The sequence below is a fragment of the Primulina huaijiensis genome, chromosome 1 (genome assembly GCF_012295235.1).
Source record: "Primulina huaijiensis isolate GDHJ02 chromosome 1, ASM1229523v2, whole genome shotgun sequence".
NCBI classification, from domain to species: domain Eukaryota; kingdom Viridiplantae; phylum Streptophyta; class Magnoliopsida; order Lamiales; family Gesneriaceae; genus Primulina; species Primulina huaijiensis.
The window spans coordinates 21,068,069-21,095,179 of record NC_133306.1 but is presented as its reverse complement, the minus strand read 5'-3'; the positions used below and the strand labels follow the sequence as shown (position 1 = coordinate 21,095,179).

General features: G+C 32.8%; 3 protein-coding genes across 5 annotated transcripts; 1 reads left to right on the top strand and 2 right to left on the bottom strand.

Moving 5' to 3' along the window:
* Positions 1 to 469: 469 nt before the first annotated feature.
* LOC140983955 (two-component response regulator ARR12-like) lies at positions 470 to 7,489 on the top strand. Of its 2 annotated transcripts, none has more exons than XM_073451113.1 (6): positions 470 to 1,211; positions 2,607 to 2,759; positions 2,956 to 3,345; positions 3,442 to 3,518; positions 5,902 to 7,086; positions 7,198 to 7,489. In XM_073451113.1, the coding sequence occupies exons 1-6, from the start codon at positions 1,076 to 1,078 to the stop codon at positions 7,258 to 7,260; spliced, it is 2,004 nt and encodes a 667-aa protein (XP_073307214.1). In that variant the 5' UTR covers positions 470 to 1,075; the 3' UTR covers positions 7,261 to 7,489. The 2 variants fall into 2 exon arrangements, with proteins under 2 accessions (XP_073307214.1, XP_073307211.1); XM_073451110.1 differs by having other exon boundaries at positions 471 to 1,211; positions 7,192 to 7,489.
* Positions 7,490 to 7,895: 406 nt separating this feature from the next.
* On the bottom strand, positions 7,896 to 11,532 carry LOC140983972 (uncharacterized). Of its 2 annotated transcripts, XM_073451122.1 has the most exons (3): positions 11,266 to 11,532; positions 9,086 to 9,109; positions 7,896 to 8,412 (listed from the first exon to the last, which is right to left on the bottom strand). In XM_073451122.1, exons 1-3 carry the CDS (start codon positions 11,453 to 11,455, stop codon positions 8,111 to 8,113), a joined length of 516 nt encoding a protein of 171 aa, XP_073307223.1. In that variant the 5' UTR covers positions 11,456 to 11,532; the 3' UTR covers positions 7,896 to 8,110. The 2 variants fall into 2 exon arrangements, with proteins under 2 accessions (XP_073307223.1, XP_073307226.1); XM_073451125.1 differs by lacking the exon at positions 9,086 to 9,109.
* Positions 11,533 to 22,394: 10,862 nt separating this feature from the next.
* Positions 22,395 to 26,074, bottom strand: LOC140983944 (uncharacterized). The gene is made up of 10 exons (XM_073451100.1): positions 25,625 to 26,074; positions 25,234 to 25,414; positions 24,739 to 24,872; positions 24,546 to 24,658; positions 23,987 to 24,110; positions 23,722 to 23,877; positions 23,477 to 23,629; positions 23,284 to 23,363; positions 22,885 to 22,934; positions 22,395 to 22,791 (listed from the first exon to the last, which is right to left on the bottom strand). Exons 1-10 carry the CDS (start codon positions 26,030 to 26,032, stop codon positions 22,661 to 22,663), a joined length of 1,530 nt encoding a protein of 509 aa, XP_073307201.1. The 5' UTR covers positions 26,033 to 26,074; the 3' UTR covers positions 22,395 to 22,660.
* Between the last annotated feature and the right edge of the window lie 1,037 nt (positions 26,075 to 27,111).

The window sequence follows — 27,111 nt, the reverse complement described above, 5'->3', positions numbered from 1 at the left end:
TTATAAGTCATTCGCGTTTATCTCCTTTATATTTTATGTATCTGACACTCACATCCCTTATCAAATATAAAAATTATAACATGCAAAAGAAATAAATGAATGATAAAAACATAAATTATATTTGAGGTAAATGCAAATTATCCTAATATTTATTTTTGCTGTAAATGATTTCCCATAAAAGGTGAATGGGGATCATCATTAGCATTAAATCCCCAAAATATACATATATTTATATATATGCATATATAGAAACAACCAAATAATTTAATGATTAACAATATAATAATATTTAAAGATGGAATTTCTCCCGATTTATACACAATTAATTGGATATTTAAGATAGTAATATGATGAAGGGAAATCAAGCGCCAGGATTTCTTGAACCAAGTGTGGGTGTGTACGGGGTCCTCTTGGTGGGGATGACACAGTGAATAATAACAAAAAAGTCTTCCCTTTCCAAAATTGCATCCTTCTGGCTCCATCTGAGTTAAGAAAGAGAGGAAAAAAGTTGCAGACTATAAAGAAAGCTTCCATTATTTGACACCATAAAGCTCCATTATTCACACCCACTTGGACACGCACATATACGTGTATCTATCCTTGTTTATATTATATATATATATGTAACACATCAACCTTTTGTCATTATTCATAATCACTAAGAAAAAAGGGTAATAAAGTTGAAAAGAACAAACCGCACACACACAGTGGTACTATAGGAAGGGAGGAAGAAAGTGATGAAAGTTGTTATACGATTTGGTTCCTTGCTGCTTTGGAACCTTTAACTATGTTCTAGTCATCACCATCGTTGTCAACACGTACGGATTTTACTTTCTCAAGCCAAGTCTTTCCTTCCCTCGTCTCTCTCTATTTACTCACACTCACGGTGTACTTTGTGTTTCTGTTTTGATTCTTGCCGATTCTTGGTAAGTTTCCATTTTAGAGGAGGCCTTTTGGCATCTGGGTCTTGTGTTGGGTGTTCAAGAAAGTGACTGTCGGTGCCAAAGATCCCATCTTTAGGGTTTGATCTGCGTGTTTCCCATCTGGGTTGTTCGAATTTTGTGAGGTGTGCAAAATGATTGTGGAGAAAATTATTCTTGACCATGAAAAATCTGATATGTTTCCAGCGGGACTGCGTGTTCTTGCTGTTGATGATGACCCGATTTGCTTGAAGTTACTGGAAACTTTGCTTAGGAAGTGCCAGTACCATGGTATGTTTTTCATCTGTTTTGTGTTGATGATTCTTGTTCAGTGGATTTGTCGAGTGGCATCCTATATTTGTTTTGAAATTTCTTGATTTATTATCATTATTATTACTTTGGATTTTAGTTGATGTCATGTTGATTGATTCTTGTCATTCATCAATATCCGGGTTGACTTGGTTATGGTTATGAATATTTCAGTATTTCAAATTTTGTGTGTGTAAATCTTCCAATTCTCGAGTATGTCATCAGGATTCAGAACCCTCAGACGTTAAAATTAATTATGCCTTCTGGAATTCTTTCATAACCTGATGCACCTGATGTTGTTTGCTTCTATATCTTGTTGATCTGCTCGTTCAGCTTCCATTTTGTCCTTTTTATTCAATATCTGAAAATTTCTGGTTTGTAATTTCATTTAATTCTGTTAATTGATGTCTATGTGCTTCCTACTCTCCTAGTTTTAAGTCTTGTTTTTGGTTCGTAATATGATAATTAGTAGACTGCCATCTATTATGAACTTAGGGAACCTTTAAAATAGGTCCAAAATCCGATATTTTGATTCTGTCAAGTTTACTTTTAAGTTGTTGCCAAATGCTGGGAACGTCCAGAATCGTCTATTTGATTCGTAGAGGATTAATTAACATTAACAATTTAGGGATCTAGAATGATATTGTACTTAGCCAAGACAGCCTGCCCTCTTTATCATTAAATGTGCTGCGGTTTAAAATTTTGATTTTTCTTGGAATTGCACTATGATTCGAATCATGAAATTTGAATTCTCAGTTTAGCAGTTCTATTGGTCCAGAGTGTATTAAAAACCCATAAAGGGCGGATTTAGGCTCTGTGCTCCGCGAGGCTCGGCCTTGGCGCCTCTAGCATGTCTCAACTGTATGTTCCAACTTTGATGCACTTTCGATGCTCTAGGCATCTTTTAAGCGCATCTTATTGATGGCGATAGCAAATAGCCAAATACATCATAACATGCGAAATATTCATTCATTCTTGCAAGCAGAGTAATGAATATTTGTTTAATTGTCGTTAAAGCGTTTGTTAGGTTATACGTGACGTAATTTGTTCAATTTTTTGATTCTGTCATTGTATCGAGTAGAATGCCTCATTTAATGTGTGTGACTTGCAATGCATTGCGCCTAGACTCCTCAATGCCCTTTGCCTTAGGGCTCATTGTGCTTCTAATAACTATGGTCCAGGTCATTGCTCTGGAATCTTGTTCTACAAATTTTGATTTATTTGTTGTAATTTATGGTGCTTCATACAGATTACTTACTTTTAATGCCATTTTTACTCGAAATCATGTCCAAGCTCATCTCTAATGTCATATTTTATTTTAAGTCTTGTTTAATGGCTGAATTTTTCTTTCATGAAATTGATTTGTGGTTCTTGCAGTTACTACAATGAGTCAGGCTCGTATGGCATTGAAGATGTTGAGGGAAAATAAAGACAGATTTGACCTGGTTATCAGTGATGTGCACATGCCAGACATGGATGGTTTTAAGCTGCTTGAACTTGTTGGTCTTGAAATGGATTTACCTGTCATTAGTAAGTTCTTTTTTTGCTTTTTACCTTGTTTCTCGTGATAGACAAGAGATTTGGGACCAAGTTCGAAGCTTCCTTTCGGGTTTTGATTCTTGTTCGAAGATGTCAATATGCAATTATTATATAGTGTGGAATTGCCAGTATCATAGCTCATCTGAATCTCTGATCTTGGAGTTTTTTCGACCATTTGTGGTGGCAGTGTTGTCAGCAAATAGTGATCCCAAACTTGTAATGAAAGGGGTTACTCACGGTGCTTGTGATTATTTGGTGAAACCTGTTCGGATTGAGGAGCTGAGGAATATATGGCAACATGTACTTAGGAGAAAGAAGTTTGATTCAAAGAACCAGAATGCATCCACTGATCAAGTCCATGCTCAGACAGGCAGTGGAGAAGGTCATGTATCTCCAACAACAGGGAACGAAGATCTGCATGGGAAATTTAATCGAAAAAGAAAGGATGAGGAAGATGATGGAGAAGATGATGAAAATGAAAGTGAAGATCCTGGAGCACAAAAGAAGCCTCGCGTAGTCTGGTCTATTGAGCTTCATCGGAAGTTTGTTGCAGCCGTGAATCATTTAGGAATTGAGAGTAAATTCATCCACCTTTGTACCTTTTTCATTTTTTTTTACTGAATTTGTTTTGCATGTCGATGTCCCCGTTATTTTATTCCATTTCTCAATGTAGAAGCTGTTCCTAAAAGGATTCTCGACATGATGAATGTTGAAGGGCTTACTCGGGAAAATGTGGCTAGCCATCTCCAGGTACTAATTTTTTATTCTCAATGGCTTGTGATCCATTAGATTTTGCACCTAAAACTACAAATAATCTATATCTATATACATATAAAAGTGTGGATCATGGCTTTGTTTTCCGGTTGTGAAAAGATAAAATGACATCCTTATGAATACAAATCCAAAAACTTAATGAGGATATATAAGTAAAATTCTAACAAATGCTAATGAATTATCACTATGTAATTTATATCACTTCAAGAATTAAGCACACACAAATACATAAAAAAAATAAGAAAGATTTTCTTAAATAGACTTCATACAACTACTATAATCAATTTTAGTCTTCAATTAAATTAATTTACCAAAACAATCTTTTTATCATATCAAATTACATGGATATCTCCTATCTTTTAAACCTTATTCACCATCAATTTCTTCATCTCAAACTCTGTATTTTATTATCTCTTCAATTCCGTGCGTACAGAGGCGGCCGTGAAACACATCAATCTTATTTCTTTAAACAAGTATGAATTTCCTTTTTTTCCCACTTAATTTTTACGCAAAAAATTTAATTTTAAATTGATATTACTGTGTGCGTAGGTATATGAACTATGTCAAATCCATTCTGTTACCAATTTTGTTTATGTCAAATCATTAGAATATATTGTCTAGAATTGATTGCTCTAATTTTGATTTTAATTTTTTTTAATATTTGACTTGAATATTGTCATGATTTTTCGATAATTTATAGGTTTAATTAGAATATTATAACTTTGGTGGTTTCGTATGCACTAATTCAAACTAACAATTCATAATTTTATTAAAATATATGTTTATTGATTTAAGTAAGTAGTATTAAAAAAATTAATATATTATAAATTAAATAAAACAGAACAAATGTTAAATCAACTCTCAAAAAGAGAAATAATAGATAATTAAACAAATGAATCACGAAAATGGAACATGTGTGTTCAAAAAAAAAAGGGTATTTTAGATTTTTTTTAATTATATAAGACATAATGCAAAATGTGTAATAAAGGTCATTTTTAAAATTATAACTTTTAAATGGACTAGAATAATCAATTTCTCAAAAAATAATAATAATAACAATGAATCGTATATGAAAGTTTGATGAAAAATATAAATTATATATATTTTTAATAATTTTTCATTAACTAATGTATATGAAAATTACTTTATTGTAAAAAAATTATATATTTGCGTCTATTTTTTTTCAAGTGAGATAATAGCTATCCATGTGAAAATTTATAATGTAATACATATATAATTTTGATTTTAAAAGAGAGTATAAATTCAAAAAATATATGAAAATTTGAAAAAAATATCTATAACAAATATATATGTTATAGGCATGATTATTTTATTAAATTGTATAGTTAAAAAATTAAATGCATTTGATCGTCAAAATCAATCATTAATTAAAATCCTAAATATATAATGTATGAAAAGATATATTAATGAGTAATTAAAAGACACATAAGTTATTTTATTGTAAAAACAAAATATAACATAATCTTATAATAAATATAATTATAATGATCATTTATTAACATTTTTCAAAGTATTAGAGTTTTTTCATATGATATTTTAATATCTTTATATAATTATTTTGTTTTTAGTATGCTTCACTTATGTAATTATAAATCGATAATAGGATTTTAAATCGATAATTATTAAAGAGTAGGTTTATTATGAGACGGTCTCACGAATTTTTACATGTGAGACAGGTCAACCCTACCAAATTCACAATAAAAAGTAATACTCTTAGCATAAAAAGTAATACTTTTTCATGGATGACCCAAACATGAGATCTATCTCACAAAATACGACCCGTGAGACCGTATTCCACAAGTTTTTGCCATTATTAAAATAGGATTTTAAATGGATAATTATTTGTTTTTTAGTATGCTTCACTTATGTAAATCATGATTTATGCGTTGATAAAATCCATAATTTGATTGATTTTTAAGTTATTTTGCCTTATACAAAGTTATCATATATAAAGAGAAAAAAAAAAGTTATTCTGCCTTATGCATGGTGTTTGGATGTATTGTGCTCACTATCATATATATATATATAAAATTTGTTTCAGTTCATTTCGTTGTATGTACTGTGCTCACTATCATTTATTATATAACATAAAATCAACAGTTCAAATTTTAATTTGGGAAACAATTTTGAAAGTAAGTTATATAAGTTCTTAATTAATTTATTCATCCAATATGACAAGAGATTAAACACACATAAATAATAAAATGATTCAAATTGTGTTTTTAGAAAATTAAATTTGTTAGTTATTATTTTATAATTAATATTTGAGTGCGTACTTCATGCTAGTATAACCAAAATTATAAAAGGATTCTATCTCAATATATTTAACTTCTTGTAGAAGTATAGGCTTTACCTGAAAAGAATCAGCCACGTCACTGCCCAACAAGCAAATATGGCGGCTGCCCCTTTCATGCGAATGGGTTCATTGGATGGGCTCGGAGATTTTCGTGCTATGTCTGGACCAGGAAGACTTGGAAATGTTGCTTTATCACCTTATGCGACCAGTGGCATACTCGGGAGACTAAATAGTCCTGCTAACATGAACCTTCATAATCTCACGCAATCTTCTCTAGTCCAGCCGAATCATTCCCCAAACTCGAGTAACTTGATTGGGAAAACACACCCAGTCTTCTCATCCCCATGTTTAAATCCGAGTTTATTTCAAGGGATACCATCATTGGATCTAGATCAAATACAACAAAAAGGCAGTCTAAATTTCAATGGTATGAATGATTCAAAAATCTTTGCCGCTGCCAATACATTTACAGATCCGGGAGCAGGGATTGGTGGCTCTAGCAACTTGTTTAACAGTGATGGAAATAATGCCATGGTGCTTGTTGGGGGATTTGGAAACCCGTCTTCCAATAACATGGCTTCTTTCAGCCCGGAATCCTTCAATACTGGTATCACTTGTTCCTCGAATCTGCTGGATCCTGGTAAATGTAATGAGACCTGGCAAAACACCACTGAATTACCCAAAATTCAGCCAAATGCTTTGCTTTCTATTAATCCTTGTCATCCTCAGTTGCCTCTCAATAGTATGAGAGACAATAACTCTTCAAATGGTTCTTATTCTCAGAACAACCCCATCGTTGCTTCTTCAGTGCCACTTCAAGTATCAAGGGTGAGGTCTTGCCAAGATTTGGTCTGTGATGCGCAGACTACAAATCAAACCACGAACCAGAGATGGGGAGAACAAAAGCAGAACTACAGGCACAACCCAAATAATTCTTTTGGTTCCTTAAATTCTCAAAATCCGGAAAATGGTATCATCTCTCCCTTAAACCATAGTCTGGCCAATAATAGTGGAATATTTGAGCCGAAGATGGACGAGTTTGTAAATGGCAGATCAAGTGGAGGTGTTTTAAGTCTTGTGCAGCAAAACGAGAGTGACAAATCTGCTATGGAATCTAGAGAAAGGTCCAATGAGAACTTCCTTTTGGAGCAACCAAAGCTGCTAGGTGGCTTCGTTCATCAAAGTTATGACTCCTTGGATGATTTGATGAATGCAATGATCAAACGGGTACTGTAGACTTAGAACGCAACAATGTTATTCTATACATGCCCGTCATATCAATACATATCTCTAGTTCTTGAGTAATACCAATATCTCGTGTGTTTTGTGTAGGAACAGGATGAAACAACGTCAAATTGTGACTTCAGATTTGATGATTATGCTTTCGGACAAGGCATCTGATGCACTCCAGGGACAACTATTTCTTGTGGAGTGCAAACGACAAAATTTGTCTTCTGGAGTTTGTGTATATGTAATCTGCAATTTCATTCTGAATCATTGTAGAATACTTGAATTTTTCTTTCTTTCTTTGTTTTCCTTATCTAATTGCAGTTGAAAACGGTACTGTAGGTGCTATCATGAGGAGATGTAGACTCTTTCTTTCTTGGTAACCAAAATTATGAACAAGGCATTGTAGTGATGACGGCAAATCTAGCTGTCGCTCCCAGGATTTTTAAAAAAAATAAGTTCCCTGTTTTCTTTTTTTCTTTTTTTTAAACATATGATTGCTTCGGAAAGACACGTACATTAAGTAATACATTCTCCAATTTTTCTTGCCACGATTAGTTAGTATTAAATTGTTTTCTCCGAATCATGTGCACATTTATAAATGGTACTGAAGCATTATATATGTTTACACGCATACAGTGTCTCGTCTAACGCAAACTTGTGCACAACATATTGCGAATGAAAGAGGCTCCGAGGAAATGAATCATAGAGAAGAAAGAGTCACATGGAATGCTCTTATTGCTAACCCCTGAGGCGTAAATGGGACCAGAGTAATAGGTATTAATTAAAATGTTGTTTATCACCAGTAGTTAGTATAGAAAAGTCCTCGTATACAAATTGGCAGATAAGTTCCACAACTTTCAGAATTTGAGTAATGATATTGCACCAGTTTAGCACATTCTACCAAAACATAAGAATACAAGTAGTAGAAGGCAGCAAAAGCAAATGATTTACCAATGAATAATCTTCCTTTCAGTACTTCATTCTCATCATGGACCACTAGATACATGGCTTATGGTTATATTTACTCACCTTCCCAGCCAAGTTGGCGAGCTCTTCGTTCCCAAAGCAAAGTTATCTTTTTTTCTTTGGTGAGAAGCACCACAGCTCGCTCCCGGGCTCCCTCACAAGTTTCTGTGGCAATATTGCATTTTTCAGCTTCCCTTTGATATTGAGAAGCCAATCTTCTTGCCTCGCCAAGGGTGAGGTTCATATGTCGGTAATTCTCTTCATCAACTGTTTCTTGCAGTTTCAGCTCTTCCGATAATAAGTCCACAAATTGCTTCTCCATCTCCTCCTTGAGATCAGGGTCATCTTTCCCACAATCTATGTCAATGAAAATTTGTTGATCAATTCATTTATGATTCAGAAAAGAAGCTATGCTTTAGCCAACTGAAATTCAATTATCAAAAGATCATAACATTGAGCATGTTTGGTTTCATCTATTATACCCTCACCGATCTTGAAAATGAATTCAAAAATTATACTCTTAATTTTCATTCTCTATCCACGATTCCTTTCTACCCATTTTCAAATCTCGCCACCTTCTAATTTAGCTATTCTCTACTCCCCAAAAATACTATATTATTTTACTATAATTGAAATTCTAACATACTACATATGTTATTTAAAAACTATACATCTATAATGAGACATCACTAACTTAAACTCGACATGATATGATATCTACAATTGAAAAAAATCTCTACTTCAGAAAATAAAATCAAACAAGCATATCACATGCTCCAATACATTTTCCAAAAAACATTTATTTTCCAGAAAACACAAAAACAAAAGAGAGATATAAAGCTGTAATTTCAGCCTATGAAGTTGACTAGACAATCAAAAGAAGAAGAAATAAATGAAATTAAAGCAGTTGGTGCCATGGTTTAGAATCTTTGCTACCATCGTACAGTGCACATTTTACCAGAATTGCTTCAAAATGATATGATAGGGGTTAGGGTGCGGGGACGAGAGATGCTTTCAACACAATCCTTACCTGTAACAGAGAGATTAGCCAACCCTGCAGAAAAAGAAAAACAAAGTGGAAAGCATTAACGAAGTCGTGTTTTCGGATTCAGAACAAGAGGAATTAAATAATTTGAGTTTTAAAATGTAATTAGACAAGAAAAATAAACGAAGTAGGAAATGAAAGTAAAAGAACTAGAAGTGCGTGAAAAAGACGCAGAAATGTTCTCTGACAATCCAACATATTAAAAATGATACGAAACGGCGTAACAACAAATGTCGTTGGATTAACAAAATATTGATTCAATCACCCCTCAATCCTCCTACTGCAACCTGCGAACATTAAGATTGAGGCTGTTCACAATTTATAGCAAGTAAATGCATCTTTTACAATTAAATTGAATAACCACGCCAATCTTCTCATATCTCGCATAAAAGCCATTCACAGAGTTATTAAAGATACAATACAAACTATGCACAGTGTGAAAGGAGATACATGGTCTAACAACTACTCTAGAATTGCACGACTTCATAAAATATTTATCAATCTGGGTTCGGATATATGTCTAGACCCATGAGCCAAAAAATGGTCCATTTGATATCCTTATATGCAGCTCCTTCAAAGAACATATCACAGAAACGTATAAAACATCAGGATATTCTTGAAGACTACTGGAATTGGCCCATATCAATGGAATCTCATTGTCTATACATTAGCAAATTGTTGTGAGGTATCCATACAATAATAAATGTGAACAATAAGAAACAGCATTTGTACTGAGTGGCACAGGATTAGAGTTTGGAGTCAAATATAAAATATTTGCAGAAGAATATATTCGGTTTTTGGGGAAAATTGTTCACTAGTTTTGTCAGCAATAATTCTATTTCGAGTGAAATGAAATTCGAAAAGAAACTAAACAGTAGAACTCATGACAGAATGAATGTAAGATTGCAGATAATAATGATCTATAGATTGTCTGGATGATAGCTAAGATGCAGTGAACATGCTATTTCAAGTATCAAGAGTTCATTTAAATGGACAATATTGTCCCTCTGGCAACAACTTAGTTGCAAACTTGCATACAACCAATTAAGTAGAGACAGAAAAGGAAGGTCACAAACCTTATGTTACTATATATTCCCTGATTTATTCCATTTTTTGTCTGTTTCGTTATACCTTCATAAAATTAAAACGATTACAACACTGCTCAGAACCCTCTAGCAATATTGCAAGGTCATTCAGAAAAACTACTCGTTATTTAAGCCACAAGATATAAGAGGAAAAGTACTAATTTCGCTTTAATTCTGCAGTTGATGTAGCGACCCGGCCCATCGGCTCAAGTGGTTACCAGGTTTCAAGGATCAATGTACTTGTCCTGGAGGTCATTGGATCGAAACCTGGGGAGGCACGAACACTACTGCCAGGGGTAGTGAGTTCTGTGAGTAGGACCAGCCGATGGGCCGGGTCGCTACAGTTGAGACAAAAACCCGTCCCATCTATCCTTTAATTTCATTATCGTTGAAGTGATAAGCTATAACAATCATAACCATGTACAAGCTATATGCCAACTCATCCAATGAGATTAATTTTAATAACTTCAAAAACATGGGATATCATCTAATTGCATCATCTTTCATAAAATCTTGAAGCGATCTTTTCAGATTTGTTATATTGAACAACCTTTCTTAACTTCCAAAACCTACCAATGGTGAGCTACGAATCAAGGGCATTTACTATGCTAGTGGCCATTCTTGCATCACGTTGGTTCTCACGAGCACTACACTTCCCAACACAATTACTGTGTTTTGGTGCTCGCAAGACAAACTAAACGTGTGCACAACACAAGAATGTAGGATTGAATCAACACATGAAAATAAATTGCTCCCCTTTGTACTGCAAGAAAATAAGAACCCACACTTACTGGAGCTTGGAGTGTGATCTCATAAGCAACAAATAACACCAGGTTAAGGAAGGACAGAAAATGAGATAGAAGTAATAAATCCAGCTATACCCAGATCAGATTTTCATTCTAGTATGGAGGAAATCGTCGTAGAAATAATACAAATCGATTAAAAAAATATGACCACAGACTTAAATGAGAAACACCAAATAATCAAGAAATCACACCATGACCCATGAACCCGGAAACTGAAACCACGATGATTGAAAATCGGACAAGAAAAACCACAAGAGAGTTGAGGATATCATACCAGGTGCAATCTGAAGAAGGGATTGAGGCGGGGCGCAATTACAGACGCACGGAGGACAAGCTGAAGAAGCTTTGAATTTCAAACCCTTGTTGAATTTGAAGTACAGAGCCGGGCCAGACACACATAGTGCAGAAACAACTGCGAAAATCACCAAGCAACAACGCAAGCAAGCCCCAGATCTTCTGTTCATATTTGTGTGTGGGAACTGGAAACGATGTATGATCTACACTGGTTCATTAAATGTCAGAGCTTGGATATAATTTTAAAGTCAAGTTGTAAAATTAACCTTTTTAATAATTTATTTATTTATATACTTTTAATGAGACTAACATAAATCACGTGCACATCAATTAGACATAATATAAATTAAAAATATATCTATAATTAAAATTTAATTTATAAATAATGTTTTATTAACAAATGATAATAAACATAATATATACAAAACAATATGAATTCAAACAAATTTTTAAAAAATGTTTATCTATCCATGCACCATACATTAAAAAAGGAGTAGGTCTCTTGTGAGACGGTCTCACGAATCTTTATCTATGAGACGGGTCAACTTTACAGATATTCACAATAAAAATTAATACTCTTAGCATAAAAAGTAATATTTTTTCATGGATGACCCAAATAAGAGTTCTGTCTCACAAATTACTACCCGTGAGACCGTCTCACACAAGTTTTTGCTTTAAAAAGATAAAAAAAAAATGAACGATTTAGATGGAGATGAAATGAGAACTGATAATCAGACTAATATGTATCAAACTATAATGTTTCTAAATAACTAATAAAAGACACATATGAAAGATTTGGACATAATATGAAGTTAAACTATCTATCATCTTGTTAATTTTCTAGTTACATTTATATGAAAGATATGAAGAATTTATTTTTAATCTTTCGTTCGTTATTGGTTCCTAATGTTATTGTAGGTAGAAACTATTGGATATTGAATTTCTCATTTTATTCAAATTAAATTAATTTTAATTATATCATGATAATTGAAGATTTGGTTTATTACTAATAAATAAGTATATTAATAAAATTGATCAAGCATTCAGATTCTTTTCTTTTTTAGGTAAAGTTTTTTAGATGATGTAAATTTTACGAAAATAAAATAGAACTAATCTATACACATTATAAAAGTGTGAACCAAGGTCAAAGTTTTTCTATTGTGTATTGTCAACTTTGTCCTTAGTTTGTACATACAAGAGAAATTTAGTAAGGATATTTTTGTAAAATCAGTTATTATGATTAAGGCAAAATTGTCAAACTACATTTATGCTAGATAATGATCAAGTTGTCAAGAAAGCTGAAACTCTAAAATTATTTGATTTTTATTTTCTTGTAAATGAATTGAACAAACTTTTTTCACAAAAAATATTAATTTGAAAAGATTGAAATACCAAAATATATTGGTTTTATTTTCTTATAGATGAAGTGAAAAGGATTTTTTCAAAAAAAACTTAATTTGTAGTTTTTTTCACGAAAATGTTAATTTGCAGAAGATTAAATACAAAAATTCTTTGGTTATATTTACTTGTAAATAAAGTGAAAATATTTTTTCACAAAAAACTTAATTTTTATAAGGATATGATGTTAAATATCTTTTATTTTACGTTAATTAAGATTAATTATTTTAAAACGAATAATTAAACTAATGAAGCCAAATAATTAAACTAATTTTCTTTTTGATTTACCAAGGTCGGTGTCATGAAGAAGGTTAGACATTTAATTACATTTACAAAATGATACAAGAATTATCAAATATAAATATAGATAATCCTAATAAATATTTTGTGGATATTTATTCTATCTATATTTCTTTATAAAAAGGAAAGTCGACTAATAATTTTCAAAACCTTGGTTTATTACTAAAATTTAACGATATAAGATTGCATAAATATATTTGTATTAATTTTATCTATTTTTTCCTCTTTTTAAAGGCTAGAAACTATAACAATTACTTTATGAGATATTTTTGCAATTAACGAATGAGTATTTTTATAAGAGATATATATTGATAAAACAGTTACAACTTTTGTAAACTTAAAAATATATCTTTGAATGTAAATTTTTAAAATTATGATAAATAAATTTTTATAAAAATTATTCATTAGCTTTATTCACTACTTCTCCAAAGACAATATCAAAATTTTTTGGTTTTTATTTACTTGTAGATGAAGTGAACAAATGTGTTTCATAAAAATATTTGTTAATTTGAATGTGATGTATTTTATTTTGTAGATTTATAATCTTTTGAATGATTTTATATATGCAAAAAGTTTATCTTTAATTTGGTGAGGATGCTTTTGTAAAATCAATTATTATGATGATGTCAAAATTGTCAATCTATGTATTGCCAAGAAAACTGAAACTCCAAAATTCTTTGGTTTTTATTTTCTTGTAGATGAATTGAACATATTTTTTTCCACAAAATATTAATTTTAGAATATTGAAATACAAAAATTCATTGGTTTTATTTGTTTATAGATTAAGTGAAAATAATTTTTTCCCAAAACAATTAGTTTGTAAAATATTGAAATACCAAAATTCTTTTGTTTTATTTGATTGTAAATATAGTGAATTTTTTCCACGAAAAACACATAATTTGTGTAAGGACATGATGTTAAATATCTTTTATTTTACATTAATTGATATTATTTAATTTAAAACGACGAATTAAAATAATGAAGCCAAATAATTAAATCATGTGGGTTGGTGTTATGAAGAAGGTTTGACAGTTAATTACATTTCACAAAAATGATACGAAGCATTATCGGATATAGAAGAAAGATGACCTTATAAATATTTCGTGAGTATTTATTCTATCTATATTTCTTTATAAAAAAAATCCAACTAATATTTTTCAAAGCCTTGGTTTATTTTTAAAATCTAACAATATATGATTGAATACATATAGTTTTACTAATTTTAAATATTTTTCGTCTTTGTAAAGGTCAGAAACTATAACAATTACTTATTTGATGATCTTGCAATTGACAAAAATGTATTTTTATAAAAGATGGATATAAGAAAATCACTTATAGCTTTATGTGATCTGAAATGACATATGTTTGAAGGTAAATTTTTAAAATTATTATGAATAAATCTTTACAAAAATTATCATTAGCATTACTCAATATTTCTCCTTATGATTGATAATAAGAAAGGACGAAATTATTTGATTTTTATTAGCTTATAGATGAAGTGAACATATATTTTTCACAAAATATTAAATTGAATATGATTTGTTTTATTTTATAAATCTATATCTTTTGAATGAGTTTATATATTCAAGAAGTTTCTCAAGAAAAAAATTAATATATAAAAATTTAATACTTCCAATAATATAGTATGAAATATAAAAAAATATGTTGATCGTAATTTTGAATTTTTGTATTTAAATAATATATTGCATAAATCTGTTATATTATTAAGAGTTGAACACTTTTTGATAAATTAATATCATATTAATTAAATCATATTTTTCATTTGTCTAGAAGATGAAATAACCAAAATTCATTGGTTTTATTTGCTTGTAGATTAAGTTAAAAGATTTTTTACAAAAAAGAATCATAATTTTTAGAAGACTGAAATAACAAAATTCTTTGGTTTTATTTGCTTGTATATTAAACGAAAAAAAATTTCACAAAAAAACTTAATTTGTGTAAGACCTGTAGAGGCATCAAATAGAGAAGAATATACATTTCTTCTCAAAATAAACAAAACGATTTAAATAATTTATAACTGAACACATTCAAATATAAGAAAAAATATCAGCAACGAAAACATTGAATGCAAAAAGATATCAGTATATTCCGAACAATAAGAAATTAAAAAGAAAAAAGACGATCATCAACTGTCTCAATTGTAACAATATTGAAATATAAGTAATAGAAGACGATAACAACACAAAAATGAATATTGAGGATAATTAAATTGTTGCACGGAAAAATTTTCAGCATCAAAATTATTATCAAAAAAGAAGTCGTCCAACAAAAGAATCAAAAAATACAGATATGAAAATGCAAATGATTGATGTCGACAACACCATAAGATTTGCTAATGAAGATGATGAGAATATTGTTTTTTTTCACAAAGAAGAAAAAGTTGATGAAAAAAAAAATCGTGAAAGCAATAAAAATTGAAAATATAAAGGAAGAAAACATTTGACGCAATACTTTAATTTAATATTTAGAATTTATTATCTAGTTGTATTGTATTTTTATTTTTCATAAATAAGTTGCACGTGGTAAAATAAATGGTCGACGCTATGCATTATAATTTTTTCTTCTCTCAAATTTAATTTTAATTATTATTATGATATCAATTCTATATTATATTTTCTCCAATGTCTAATTTAGACAAAATTATAAGATTTATTACTAATATGTTTTTCAAAAATTATTAATTTATTTAGATTGCGCTTTGATGAATTGATTTCAAATTCATGGATTAGAATAATAATTTTGTTATTGACAAAAAACAATAGAATATTGAATCTATAAACGACTTATTTACATATTATTATTTATATAAAGTAGAATGAATTTCAAATTACATCATTATTGGGTGGACTTAAAATATATCATAATTAACATGAAATACTACTATATACACATGAAATGAGTGAATTTGAAGTTTACGATGTTACTTCACTAAATAACAAAAATACATTTGAATGTATTGAAATCCTTCCATTCAAGAATAACCTTAGATTTACAACACATAAAATTTTTAAACAAATATCTTTTGCACTCATTTTATAATACTTGTTGTACAAATTATATTACATTGAATTTTCTACGGATAATGTTAAAAGAACAACCAATATATCGTACTACGATATTTACAACAATTATATCGTGAGATTTTGTTATTGTCTAATGAGATTTTATATTTAATTTATCATGAGATTTTGAAAAAAAAAAATTTGTGTTGATTTTTTTGTGTTGTAAGAGTTATTGTACAAATTTAGTTGTACATGTAGCATTACTCATTTTCTATTAACTAAAATAACATGAAAATCATTAATATATAATTTTCTGTAAATTAATCTCTTCCGATCTCATTTCTTTAACAACAATTATTGATAACGGAAATGTATTTTCACGTGCGTCGCACGTGTCTTTGCCTAGTTAAATTAAAAGCAAGAAATAGTTATCCATATCAATTTGTTTAGATATAATTTGTTTTTATAGTAATTCATTTACTTTATGTAGTATTATCCTAAGAACTTCCAAATTATCTATAATAATAATTATTATTATAATTCTTTTTATAATCCATCGATTGAAATCAATTAACACCAACTCGGAAAATGCAAAATAATTAAGATATATAAATAACATTCATGTCATCAAATTAATTCTAGGGAAGTTCGAAAATTAATTAATAATAATAAAAATTAATGATATTGACTTATTTTACTGATATATAACTTTTGAGTTATTCAAGCTTACCTTTGATTAATTGTATGTATTAAATTCACAATTAGAAATTTATTTTAGATTATTCTAGAAGTTTAATTAGAAATAATATCAAAACTCTATTAAAATCATTGATAGTAATGAACTACAAATAAATAAAAAAAATCAAGATGTTCTAATTAGTTATTAAACGATCACTCGCCAATTTAAATATGATATAATTGAACTTCTTCCAATAACAAATGTGTTGGTCCCACTTGCGGAATTTGAGATAACAAAACCCAAAAATAAAGAATAAACTGGACACCGATATTTACGTGGAAAACCACTAAAAATTATTAGGGCAAAAACCACGGGCAAGATGAAAAGAATTTCCACTATAATATTTTGTGGTGTACAACTCACTCACTGTGTTTCCAAAGAGAACACAAACTCTCTTAATACAGGAGAACAAACACCTATCAAATATGATAAAACACACTCAAATATGTGTATACTGAGAGAGGAACTCAGAATGGGATAGATTGAAATGAGGGGAGAGCTCCCTCGACGCGTCCTTTACGTGTTTCTCGTGTGAAATCGCATTTGTCAACTTTCAAAATTCAATCTTTTCTGCACGAGCAATTCAAAGTTTTATGCATTGACAGACATGCATTTATTGCATGTCTGCCACATGCATTTTTGCCGATATTTCTCCCACTTGGAGATTTGATTGAGAATCAAACACATCTTCACACTTCCTTCATCTTCACACTTTCTTTCAATCTTGTCATCCCTGCTGCTTACGTCTCTGCTAGGCCACTTGAGAATCTACACCACTCAAACTTATCAGTGTTCACTGGCTTGGTCAGAAAATCAGCTATGTTATCCTTTGTATGGATCTTCTGCATATCCACGCTTCTTTCTTCTACTAATTCCCGCACAAAGTGAAATTGTACTCCAATATGTTTCGTCCTGGAATGAAAGGCTGGATTCCTTGCAATGTTCAAGGCACTCTGACTGTCACAAAACAAAAGAACATTCTCTTGTTTGTGTCCGATCTCCTCCAATAACATTTTAATCCATATCGCCTCCTTGCAACCTAGAGTAGCTGCCATGTATTCTGCCTCTGCTGTAGATAACGCCACAACTGTCTGCAGTTTTAAAACCCAGCTTACTGCTCCTCCTGCAAGTGTAAACACATAACCAGTAGTAGATTTTCTCTTATCAGGATCACCTGCATAATCTGAATCGACATAGCCCCTGAGTGTAAAATCCGATCCTCCATAACATAATGCAGCATTCGAGGTACCCTTAATGTATCTAAGGATCCTCTTCACCGTTCTCCAATGCTCTCGTCCAGGATTCACCATATACCGACTAACTGCTCTCACTGCTTGAGCAATGTCCGGTCTTGTACAGATCATATCGAACATCAAACTTCCCACTGCTGATCTATATGGTACTCGAGACATCTCCATCCTCTCTGCTTCCCTGCTAGGACACATCTCGGAGGATAACTTGAAGTTAAAAGGAAGAGAGGTCAATATTGGCTTACTATCTTGCATGTTGAAGCGTTGCAAGATTTTCTTCAAATAATTTTTATGGGAAAGCCAAATCTTTCTGTTACTTCTATCTCGGTGAACTTGCATCCCTAGAATCTTGTTTGCTGGTCCCAAGTCCTTCATATCAAATTCCCTAGCCAACTGTGCCTTCAATCCTTGGACCTGATCTTTGTTGGGGCCTGCTACCAACATATCGTCCACATACAACAACAAAATGATATAATCAACACCAGACCTCTTGAAATACGTACAAGGGTCTGCACTCAGTCTGTTGTATCAAAGGCTCATGATATAGGAATCAAATCTCTTGTACCAACACCTTGGCGCGTGTTTGAGACCGTACAGAGATTTGTTCAACCTGCAAACCAAGTTTGCTTTGCCTTTTTCCGCAAAACATTCTGGCTGGAACATATAAATTTCTTCTTCAAGATCTCCATGAAGAAATGTTGTTTTCACATCTAGCAGTTCTATATGTAGGTCAAACACCGCACACAATGCCAACACTATTCTGACTGTTGTAAGCCGAACCACAGGAGAAAATATCTCATTGAAGTCAATGCCTTCTTTCTGAGCATACCCTTTTACGACCAATCTAGCACGATACCGCTCCACTTGGTTATTGCCATCACGCTTGAGCTTATAGACCCATCTGTTTCCAATGGCTTTCCTCCCTCGTGGTAGTGTATTAAGATCCCAAGTTTGATTCCTGTCTAATGCTTCCAATTCTTCTTGCATTGCTATCATCCACAAGGATACATCCGAGCTTTGAGTAGCTTCGTGGAAACTCGATGGCTCACCATCCTCTGATAATAGACAATATGCAATATTACTTTCAGTGACATAATCTGAAAGCCAACCTGGTGGTCTTCTGTCTCGAGTTGACTGCCTCACATTGAAAACTTCAGACTCAACTTGTTCTTGTTCTTCGTGCTCTGGTACTGCTTCACAAGAAACTTGACCTTCGTCCGTCTTATTTTCCACCTGAAATATAGTAGTTTCTGAATTCGGTGTGCCTTTGTCTCCCTTTATTTTATCTTCATCGAAGATAACATCCCTGCTGATGACAAGCTTGTGAACAGTAGGATCCCACAAGCAAAACCCCTTTACTCCATCAGCATAACCCAAGAAGATACATTTTCTGGATTTCGAATCCAACTTCGATCTTTCTTGCTCATTGTACAAAACGTACACCGGGCTTCCAAATGTATGCAAATGAGAATAATCTGTCGGCTTCCCCGTCCACATCTCCATCGGAGTCTTCAGATCAATCGCTACTGAAGGAGAACGATTGATAATATAACAAGCTGTTTTGACTGCTTCCGCCCAAAATGACTTGTCTAGACCCGCAGTTATCAACATAGCTCTTGTTCTGTCCAACAAGGTTCTATTCATCCGCTCTGCCACTCCATTCTGTTGAGGTGTGTAAGCCGTTGTGAATTGTCTTTTGATGCCCTCATATTGACAAAATACATCAAATTCGTCACTGGTATATTCTCCTCCATTGTCAGTCCTCAGACACTTGATTTTCTTCTTAGAATCAAGTTCAACCCGCGTTTTGAAATCTTTGAAGATCTGGAAAACATCTGATTTCTTCTTGATTGGATACACCCAACATCTCCTAGAGAAATTATCAATGAATGAGACAAAGTATCTTGCTCCTCCTAGAGATACAACCGATGCTTGCCAAACATTCGAATGAATCAGCTCCAATATGCTTTTGCTTCTGACAGTAGAAGTGCCAAACTTTAATCTGTGTTTTTTTACTGGTAACACAATGCTCACAAAAGGGTAGTGACAGTTTTGTAAGTCCCGGCAACAGCTTCCGTTCTGAGAAAATTTTCAACCCCCGTTCTGACATATGCCCGAGCTTTCTATGCCATAACACTGTTAATTCTTCTTCTGAACCATTTGATGCAACAGCTAGTTCTGCCTCCTTGTGTGTTTCTCCCAAAAGTACATACAGATTTGCAGCAACCTTTTCCGCCTTCATAACCACAAGCGCGCCTTTCACAATTTTCATGATCCCTTTCTCGATACGAGTTTTGCACCCGATGTCATCCAATTGCCCCAAGGACAAAAGATTCTTCGTCAGTCCTTTCACATGTCGTACCTTCTGTATGGTGCGAATGGTGTCATCAAACATTTTAATTTTGATAGTACCGACCCCAGCGATTTCCAAGGCATGATCATTTCCCATGAATACAGATCCTCCTGAGACTGGTTCATAATGATCAAACCATTCTCTCTGAGACGTCATGTGCCACGTCGCTCCTGAATCCATAATCCATGTGTCACAAAATTTGTGTCTGCCTTCTGCAACTGTTGTTGCTTCGCTGAATAATATTTCACCACTGCCTGAAGTACTGACCACATTTCCTTGAGAACTCTTGTCGATACTCGTACACTCTTTCTTGAAGTGCCTTTCACCGCCACATTTAAAGCAGTAAATATTTTTCTTCTTACTTCTCGATTTTGATCTACCTCGTCTTTGGCTCCCACTGGAGTCACGGTCCATGAATCTTCCTCTTATCATCGGTAAAGCCTCTGCCTGCTTCGAGGATACCAACCTATATTCCTTATTATTGCGCCGACTTTTTTCTCCGAGAACCGCAGTTAAGACATCGTCGAATTTTAGAAAGCCCGTAAGAATATTGTTGTTAATGTTGATGATAAGTTGATCATATGAATCTGGTAGACTTTGAAGTAGAAGCTCCGCACGTTCATTTTCCCATATTTTATGCCCCATGGAAGTGAGTTGGGTAAATAGAGTATTTAGTGTGTTGATATGGTCGGTCATCGATGAGGATTTCGCCATCCGAAGAGTATAAAGTCTTCTCTTTAGGAAAATCATGTTGTGTAGCGACTTGACATCGTACATCTTTGTCAGAGTATCCCAGATAACTTTTGTTGTTTTTATCTCAGAGATACTTGACAATCTTTCGTCTGCTATAGCCAATTGTAAATTGGCAACAACGTTGTCGTTCATCTCATTCCATTTTCCATCATCCGTAATCTCCACCGGTCTATCCCCAATAGCCGCCAAGCAATTCTCATTTCTTAAAACTGCTTGTATCTTTATTTTCCACAGCATAAAATTGCTTCCGTTGAACTTTGCTATCTCGTACATTCCCGCCATTATGTCTACAACAATTTTAGTAGACTGGACAAAATAATCCCGGCTTAAATAAAAAATCTCAAAAAATCTTTTCTGATGTGGAAGATCAGTCAAGGTTGCAACCACATAGCATACTCAGAATTTTAAGAAATTTAAACCAAGGCTCTGATACCACTTGTTGGTCCCACTTGCGGAATTTGAGATAATAAAGCCCGAAAATAAAGAATAAACTGGACACCGAGATTTACGTGGAAAATCCCTAAAAATTATTAGGGTAAAAACCACGGGCAAGATGAAAAGAATTTCCACTATAATATTTTGTGGTGTACAACTCACTCACTGTGTTTACAAAGAGAACACAAACTCTCTTAATACATGAGAACAAACACCTATCAAATATCATAAAACACACTCAAATACGTGTATACTGAGAGAGGAACTCAGAATGGGATAGATTGAAATGAGGGGAAGGAGCTCTATTTATAGAGCTCCTTCGACACGTCTTTTACGCGTTTCTCGTGTGAAACCACATTTGTCAACTTTCAAAATTCAATCTTTTCTGCACGAGCAATTCAAAGTTTTATGCATTGACAGACATGCATTTATTGCATGTCTGCCACATGCATTCTTGCCGACAAAATGCATCATAGAGAAAAGGTAATATTTTTCAAGGTGAATATTAAGATGTGATTAAAGAATGATTAATGACAATGAATTAAGGTGCAATTAATTTCTCAATTCAATTACAATTTTTTTTTCAATATATGTCCCTCACACATAAATAGATTGACCAAAATATTTGTATGATATATTGTGGTTTACACGTCAAAGTGGGGATGTCAGACTAATTTTTCCAATTCACAATTGGAAAACATTACCTTCGATCCACAAAATTCTTTGTTTTTCTTGAGACATGGAAGAGTTGCTATCTGATGATGAAGATTTATTTTAGCAAAACTGATTTGTATTACAAATATGTCACGCGTGCATCAGGTAATAGTATATAATAAATTAGAGCAAGAATTTCATCCGTGTCTTAATTAAGTTAAGGGGTAGAATAAGCTCAAATAATAATATTTTTGTTGTAACAACAGATATAATATGCATGCTTTATGATTAAAACAAATCCCTTTAAATTTGTAGAATGCTAGATGGAGCACGGTAAATCACAAAACGGGAATGGGCTAGGGTTATGAAATTATAATCTGATGATCGAGTTGTGCCATGAGACTTGATCGCTTTTTGTACCATGTTTTTTGCACTTTTAACTTGATGCAGATATTACATGACCAGGCTGTTCATTCCTGCTTCATATCAAGATGATAATCTGATATCCATTTCTTGATGATCTCAACTTCTTGATTTCTCTGATGAATCAGCCATTCGGGATCGCTGCTCGTCGCAGCACGTAAATCTGTGTGGTGTGCTCCTGTTTCGAGCAAGTGAGATATAAGCATCGGCAATACTAATGGAAAGCATTCGATTCTTTGAGAGATGAGAGAGTTGTTAGATAAAAAACTACCTTGTTCTGCCACAAGTGCCACAATGCTAGCAGAAATGTTCTTCAAAACACTAGATATAGCCAAAACGATATTTATCAGATAAGTAATTAAACGCAATGCTAATCAATGACGTGTGGCTGCATAATACATCAGCTCAGATACATCAACATGATATCCGAGCTCGGGTCATGCCTGGATGCTCCTCTCGACCATGTAGGAGCCACCTCAAAATTCCTAATGCAAGTAGATTGATGGGGCAGACGTTCTCAAAAACAAGAGATTGTAATATCATTGTTTCACATCGGTTATGCTAACATCATATATGGGTATGTGTTTGTGCATCCATTTCAAGAATAATCTCAATGAATGGAAGCTACGAAAATGTCTCTAGTAAGTGACACAGTTTCTTTCCCACTGACCTGCCTCTACTCCATGGGTCTTGTAATCCACTGGAAAATATAATATTGCTGCCAAATCTCTTCAGAACTTGTTCAATGTTCTGTATAGCATCCGGAGTTTAACATATGAATAGAAGTAAGCTTCTAACATTAAAATCTTACATTAAAAACAAAATGAGGAAATTAACTTCTTGAATTTGAATTGTGTACTCACAGTTCCACCAAATTCAGTGGTGATCCAATGACGCCGGGGCCTCACTCCATACTTTTTCGAGCAATCGGTAGCATAATCTTCGTAACTGAATGAAGATGGAGGAAACATGCTCTCGTTTGAAACTATCATCGGCATAACCATCTCTGTACATGCCTAAACATCGTTTGAACATCAAGAAAACAAATTAAAAAACATACGAATTTATGTAGCATTTCGGTAGTTTGTTATTCAGGAATTTCATCAACCTGCCAGTCCCAACCATGAAGGCCATGATTATCGGTTTCATCTTCTAACGTGAAGCATTTTTTGGTCTTCGAGTAGTTATAATACAGGCTAGCAGCGGCGAAAACTCTGTTAAGTTTGGTTTCTCCTGGCTTAGATCCATCAATGATCTTACACATCTTCTCAGAAAAAGAAAAGGGAAGATATAAATCAATTCCAGGGATCTGAAAATCTTCATAAACCAGTTGTCTGTGGTAATGAATAATATATAGGCGATCCACGCCGCACCTCTGTCACAGGGTAGGCTGGTAATGGCTTCATAAAGTTAGCTTGTGTTGGATAATTAACCATCGCTGTGTAAACGAAGGCTTCCCATAGCCAGTTCCGGGCCGATTCAATTGAAGTAACTTCTCTGGAACACGAGGCACACATTTTTACAGACAACTTAATCTGTTCAACTAAAAGTATAGTTCCAAGCAGTTTGCCATTAAGGCAAAAACTATAGCTTGTAAGTCCTAGGGTAGTAAAAGCATCATATTTCAGTTGCTTTGTCATGTAGGTAGCCACACAAGGCAATTGGATCTATGATTATTTATTCCCCTGCACTAGGTTGCAACTCGTGGAAATCAAATACATGACAAATTCGCTTTGAGACCAGTTATATAACCGAACGCTATAGCAAAAGTTATATATAGTATTAGGTGCACTTGAAATATTTGAAACTATACAGCACCCCAGATGCTATCTATATTTCTTATGTTTATCATAGAGGCAGCCACGCAAGACAGTAGAAGAAATTAGTGCTATCCTATAAAAAAATTTATTGTTTTTCTTTATCGAATATTACTTGCAAGCTCTGAAATGGCGGCTAAGTTGAGCTAAACCTTCTTTGTCCGTGGAAATAGCATCCAGTTCTGCCCAACTCCCCTTTATCACTTCATAGCAATTTAAACTTATATCCTGTCGAAAACGAGTTTATTCGAACATTTTTTTTCTTAGACTTTTTTATACTAATTTTTTGTTTTAATTTTAGAGAAAACCTTGAAATCTTGAGAAACAGCATCATAGAAGCTAGACCATGGAGTAATGCTATCAAATTGCAAGATTGGGGCAGAGGATGCCAGTGCCCCAATGGCTATATGTGGGTATTTTAGCCTAAACCAAGCACCAAGCACTGCAAACAAAAAAATACTTTGTTTGAGCTAAAAAAATTGCGTTAGCGGGAAACCATGGTGCCAATCAACCATAATAATTGATATCATATCAAGAAACAGAACAAACTAAGGACAAAAATTTGAATGCACAGCGAGAAAAATTTCGAAAACCCAATTAGCTGGCAAGAATGCAGTGCATATGAGAACAAAATCCACCTGAAGAGCTGCAGAAATCTCACCAGAAAACTTCACTTCTAATGACTGTGGAGTGAGGAACCCGAGTTTATAATTTTTTTATGGAAAGTTAAAATATCACGTTTCTTTTTGGTAAACATATTATATATTATTATGGAAGGGAATACAGTTTGGAGTTGGACTCACTGCCCCCATAGGATCCTCCAAAAACCACAACAGGGGATGCCTCAGAAGATAAGTTTTGCTTCAAACTTCTTATCAGAACTGCGAAATCAGCCAATGCTTGCTGTGAATTCAAGTATCCCAATGTCTTTGCGGACTTGTAAGAGTTCTTCCCAAAAGGTAGTGATTCTCCATAGAACCTATGCTACAAGTAGGAATTTATCCCAAATATAAAAAAAAAAAAAAAAGCCTTTTAATCAAACATCATGCTTCAGGTCTTAAATAGAGACCATTTTCATATAAGTGCAGAATGCCGAGCCACACGCACATATTTAAAAGGCCCTTTAGATTGGCGACATGCAACTTATTTTGTAGTATCTGAGAGGCGAATGAAATTTGGAACTATTCATGATACCTCGATGAAAACTAAGAGGGAATGAAATTTCGGAGCAATGTCAAGTAGGAAGCCAGAGTTTTCAGCAAACCAATCAATATCTCCTTCATTCCCAGTGTAAACAAAGATGGGGGCTCCCCTTTGCCAGTACTGGCTGTTGATCAGGTACTTCTGATAGAAAATCTTGTAACTCTTGGGATTAAATGTGAAGTGATCTAAGATTTGAGGAAAATAACGGGTTTCGTATGGTGTTTTCGGCTTCGAAATCTTTCCACTCTTCTCTAGTGAAGACTGGAGAAGCCCGGGAAAATAAGCTGGAATTGATGCTGCTGATAGAATTACAGTGGCATTGAGAATTAGTAGCAGAAATATCACTGATGAAAATGAAGCCATGCCAGTGTATGTGGTGTGTGGAGAAGAGAGTTTCATAACTTTGGACAAATTTTGTTTATATTTATTCTGTGATGTGAGTTTTAGTGTTATAGTCCCCCCTACTCCCCTAGTCTTGTGTTGTGTCAAAGTCACACCATGTCTTCATATAATTTCACAATTTTTAAATTTTATATATGTATACTGAAACATGAGTTTATTCATGACTTGTTGCATATCTGACGATAAAGTCTCAAGTTTTGGGTTAGATCTAGATTTTCGTACTGAAACCATTCTTGGCCGAAAAAAATGAATTTTAATGTTAGATAAATCTATACACCAAAGACACCTTCCATTTTAACTTTCAATAATTTTATATATCTATTATGCAACCTTTTGCAGAAATTCTTGAAAAACCTAAATTTTATAGATAAATATGTAAATATATTAGTTTTAAACTTGGAAATATTTTAAAGTTCTCTTCATAAAATTCTTGAAACGGGTTTGTCAAAAAAAAAATAATAAAAAAATTGTGACAGTTTTAGTTTTGGAATTTTCTAAGAAGATATTGCTGAGATGATTGTGGTTGAATTGTATGCGTAACATGCAATGCTGCAATATTGACAGCTCAATCAAATGGGTAGAATTCAACTCATGCAGACCATGCCAAGGTTTTTTTGTCCGAGAGATTACTTTTTTGTTTTTTTTCTTGTTTGCTTGAAGAATTTAGATGAAAAGTATTTCTATATATTATAATTTATATATTTTGATGTAATCATCCTGCGCATTAATATTAGTAAACATAATCTCATAATATTTAGTAAACAAAATCTTATGTGATGGAATTTAAACAATAAAAAGAGTAGGTCTCTTGTGATACGATCTCATAGATCCGTGTCAATTATTTTCATATTTACAATAAGAAGTGATATTTTTTTGCATAAAAAATAATATTTTTCATGTGTCTCACAAAATTGACACATGAGAAAGTTAATTTTGAAGGCCAACAATATATTTTTCCAAGAGAAATTATATTTGTATCACGACTCATTAAAATTTTGGTATCAATCATTATATTTGGTTACAAATATAAATTAGAAAAAATAGAAACTATAAATCAAAGTTTTTCCTCATATAAT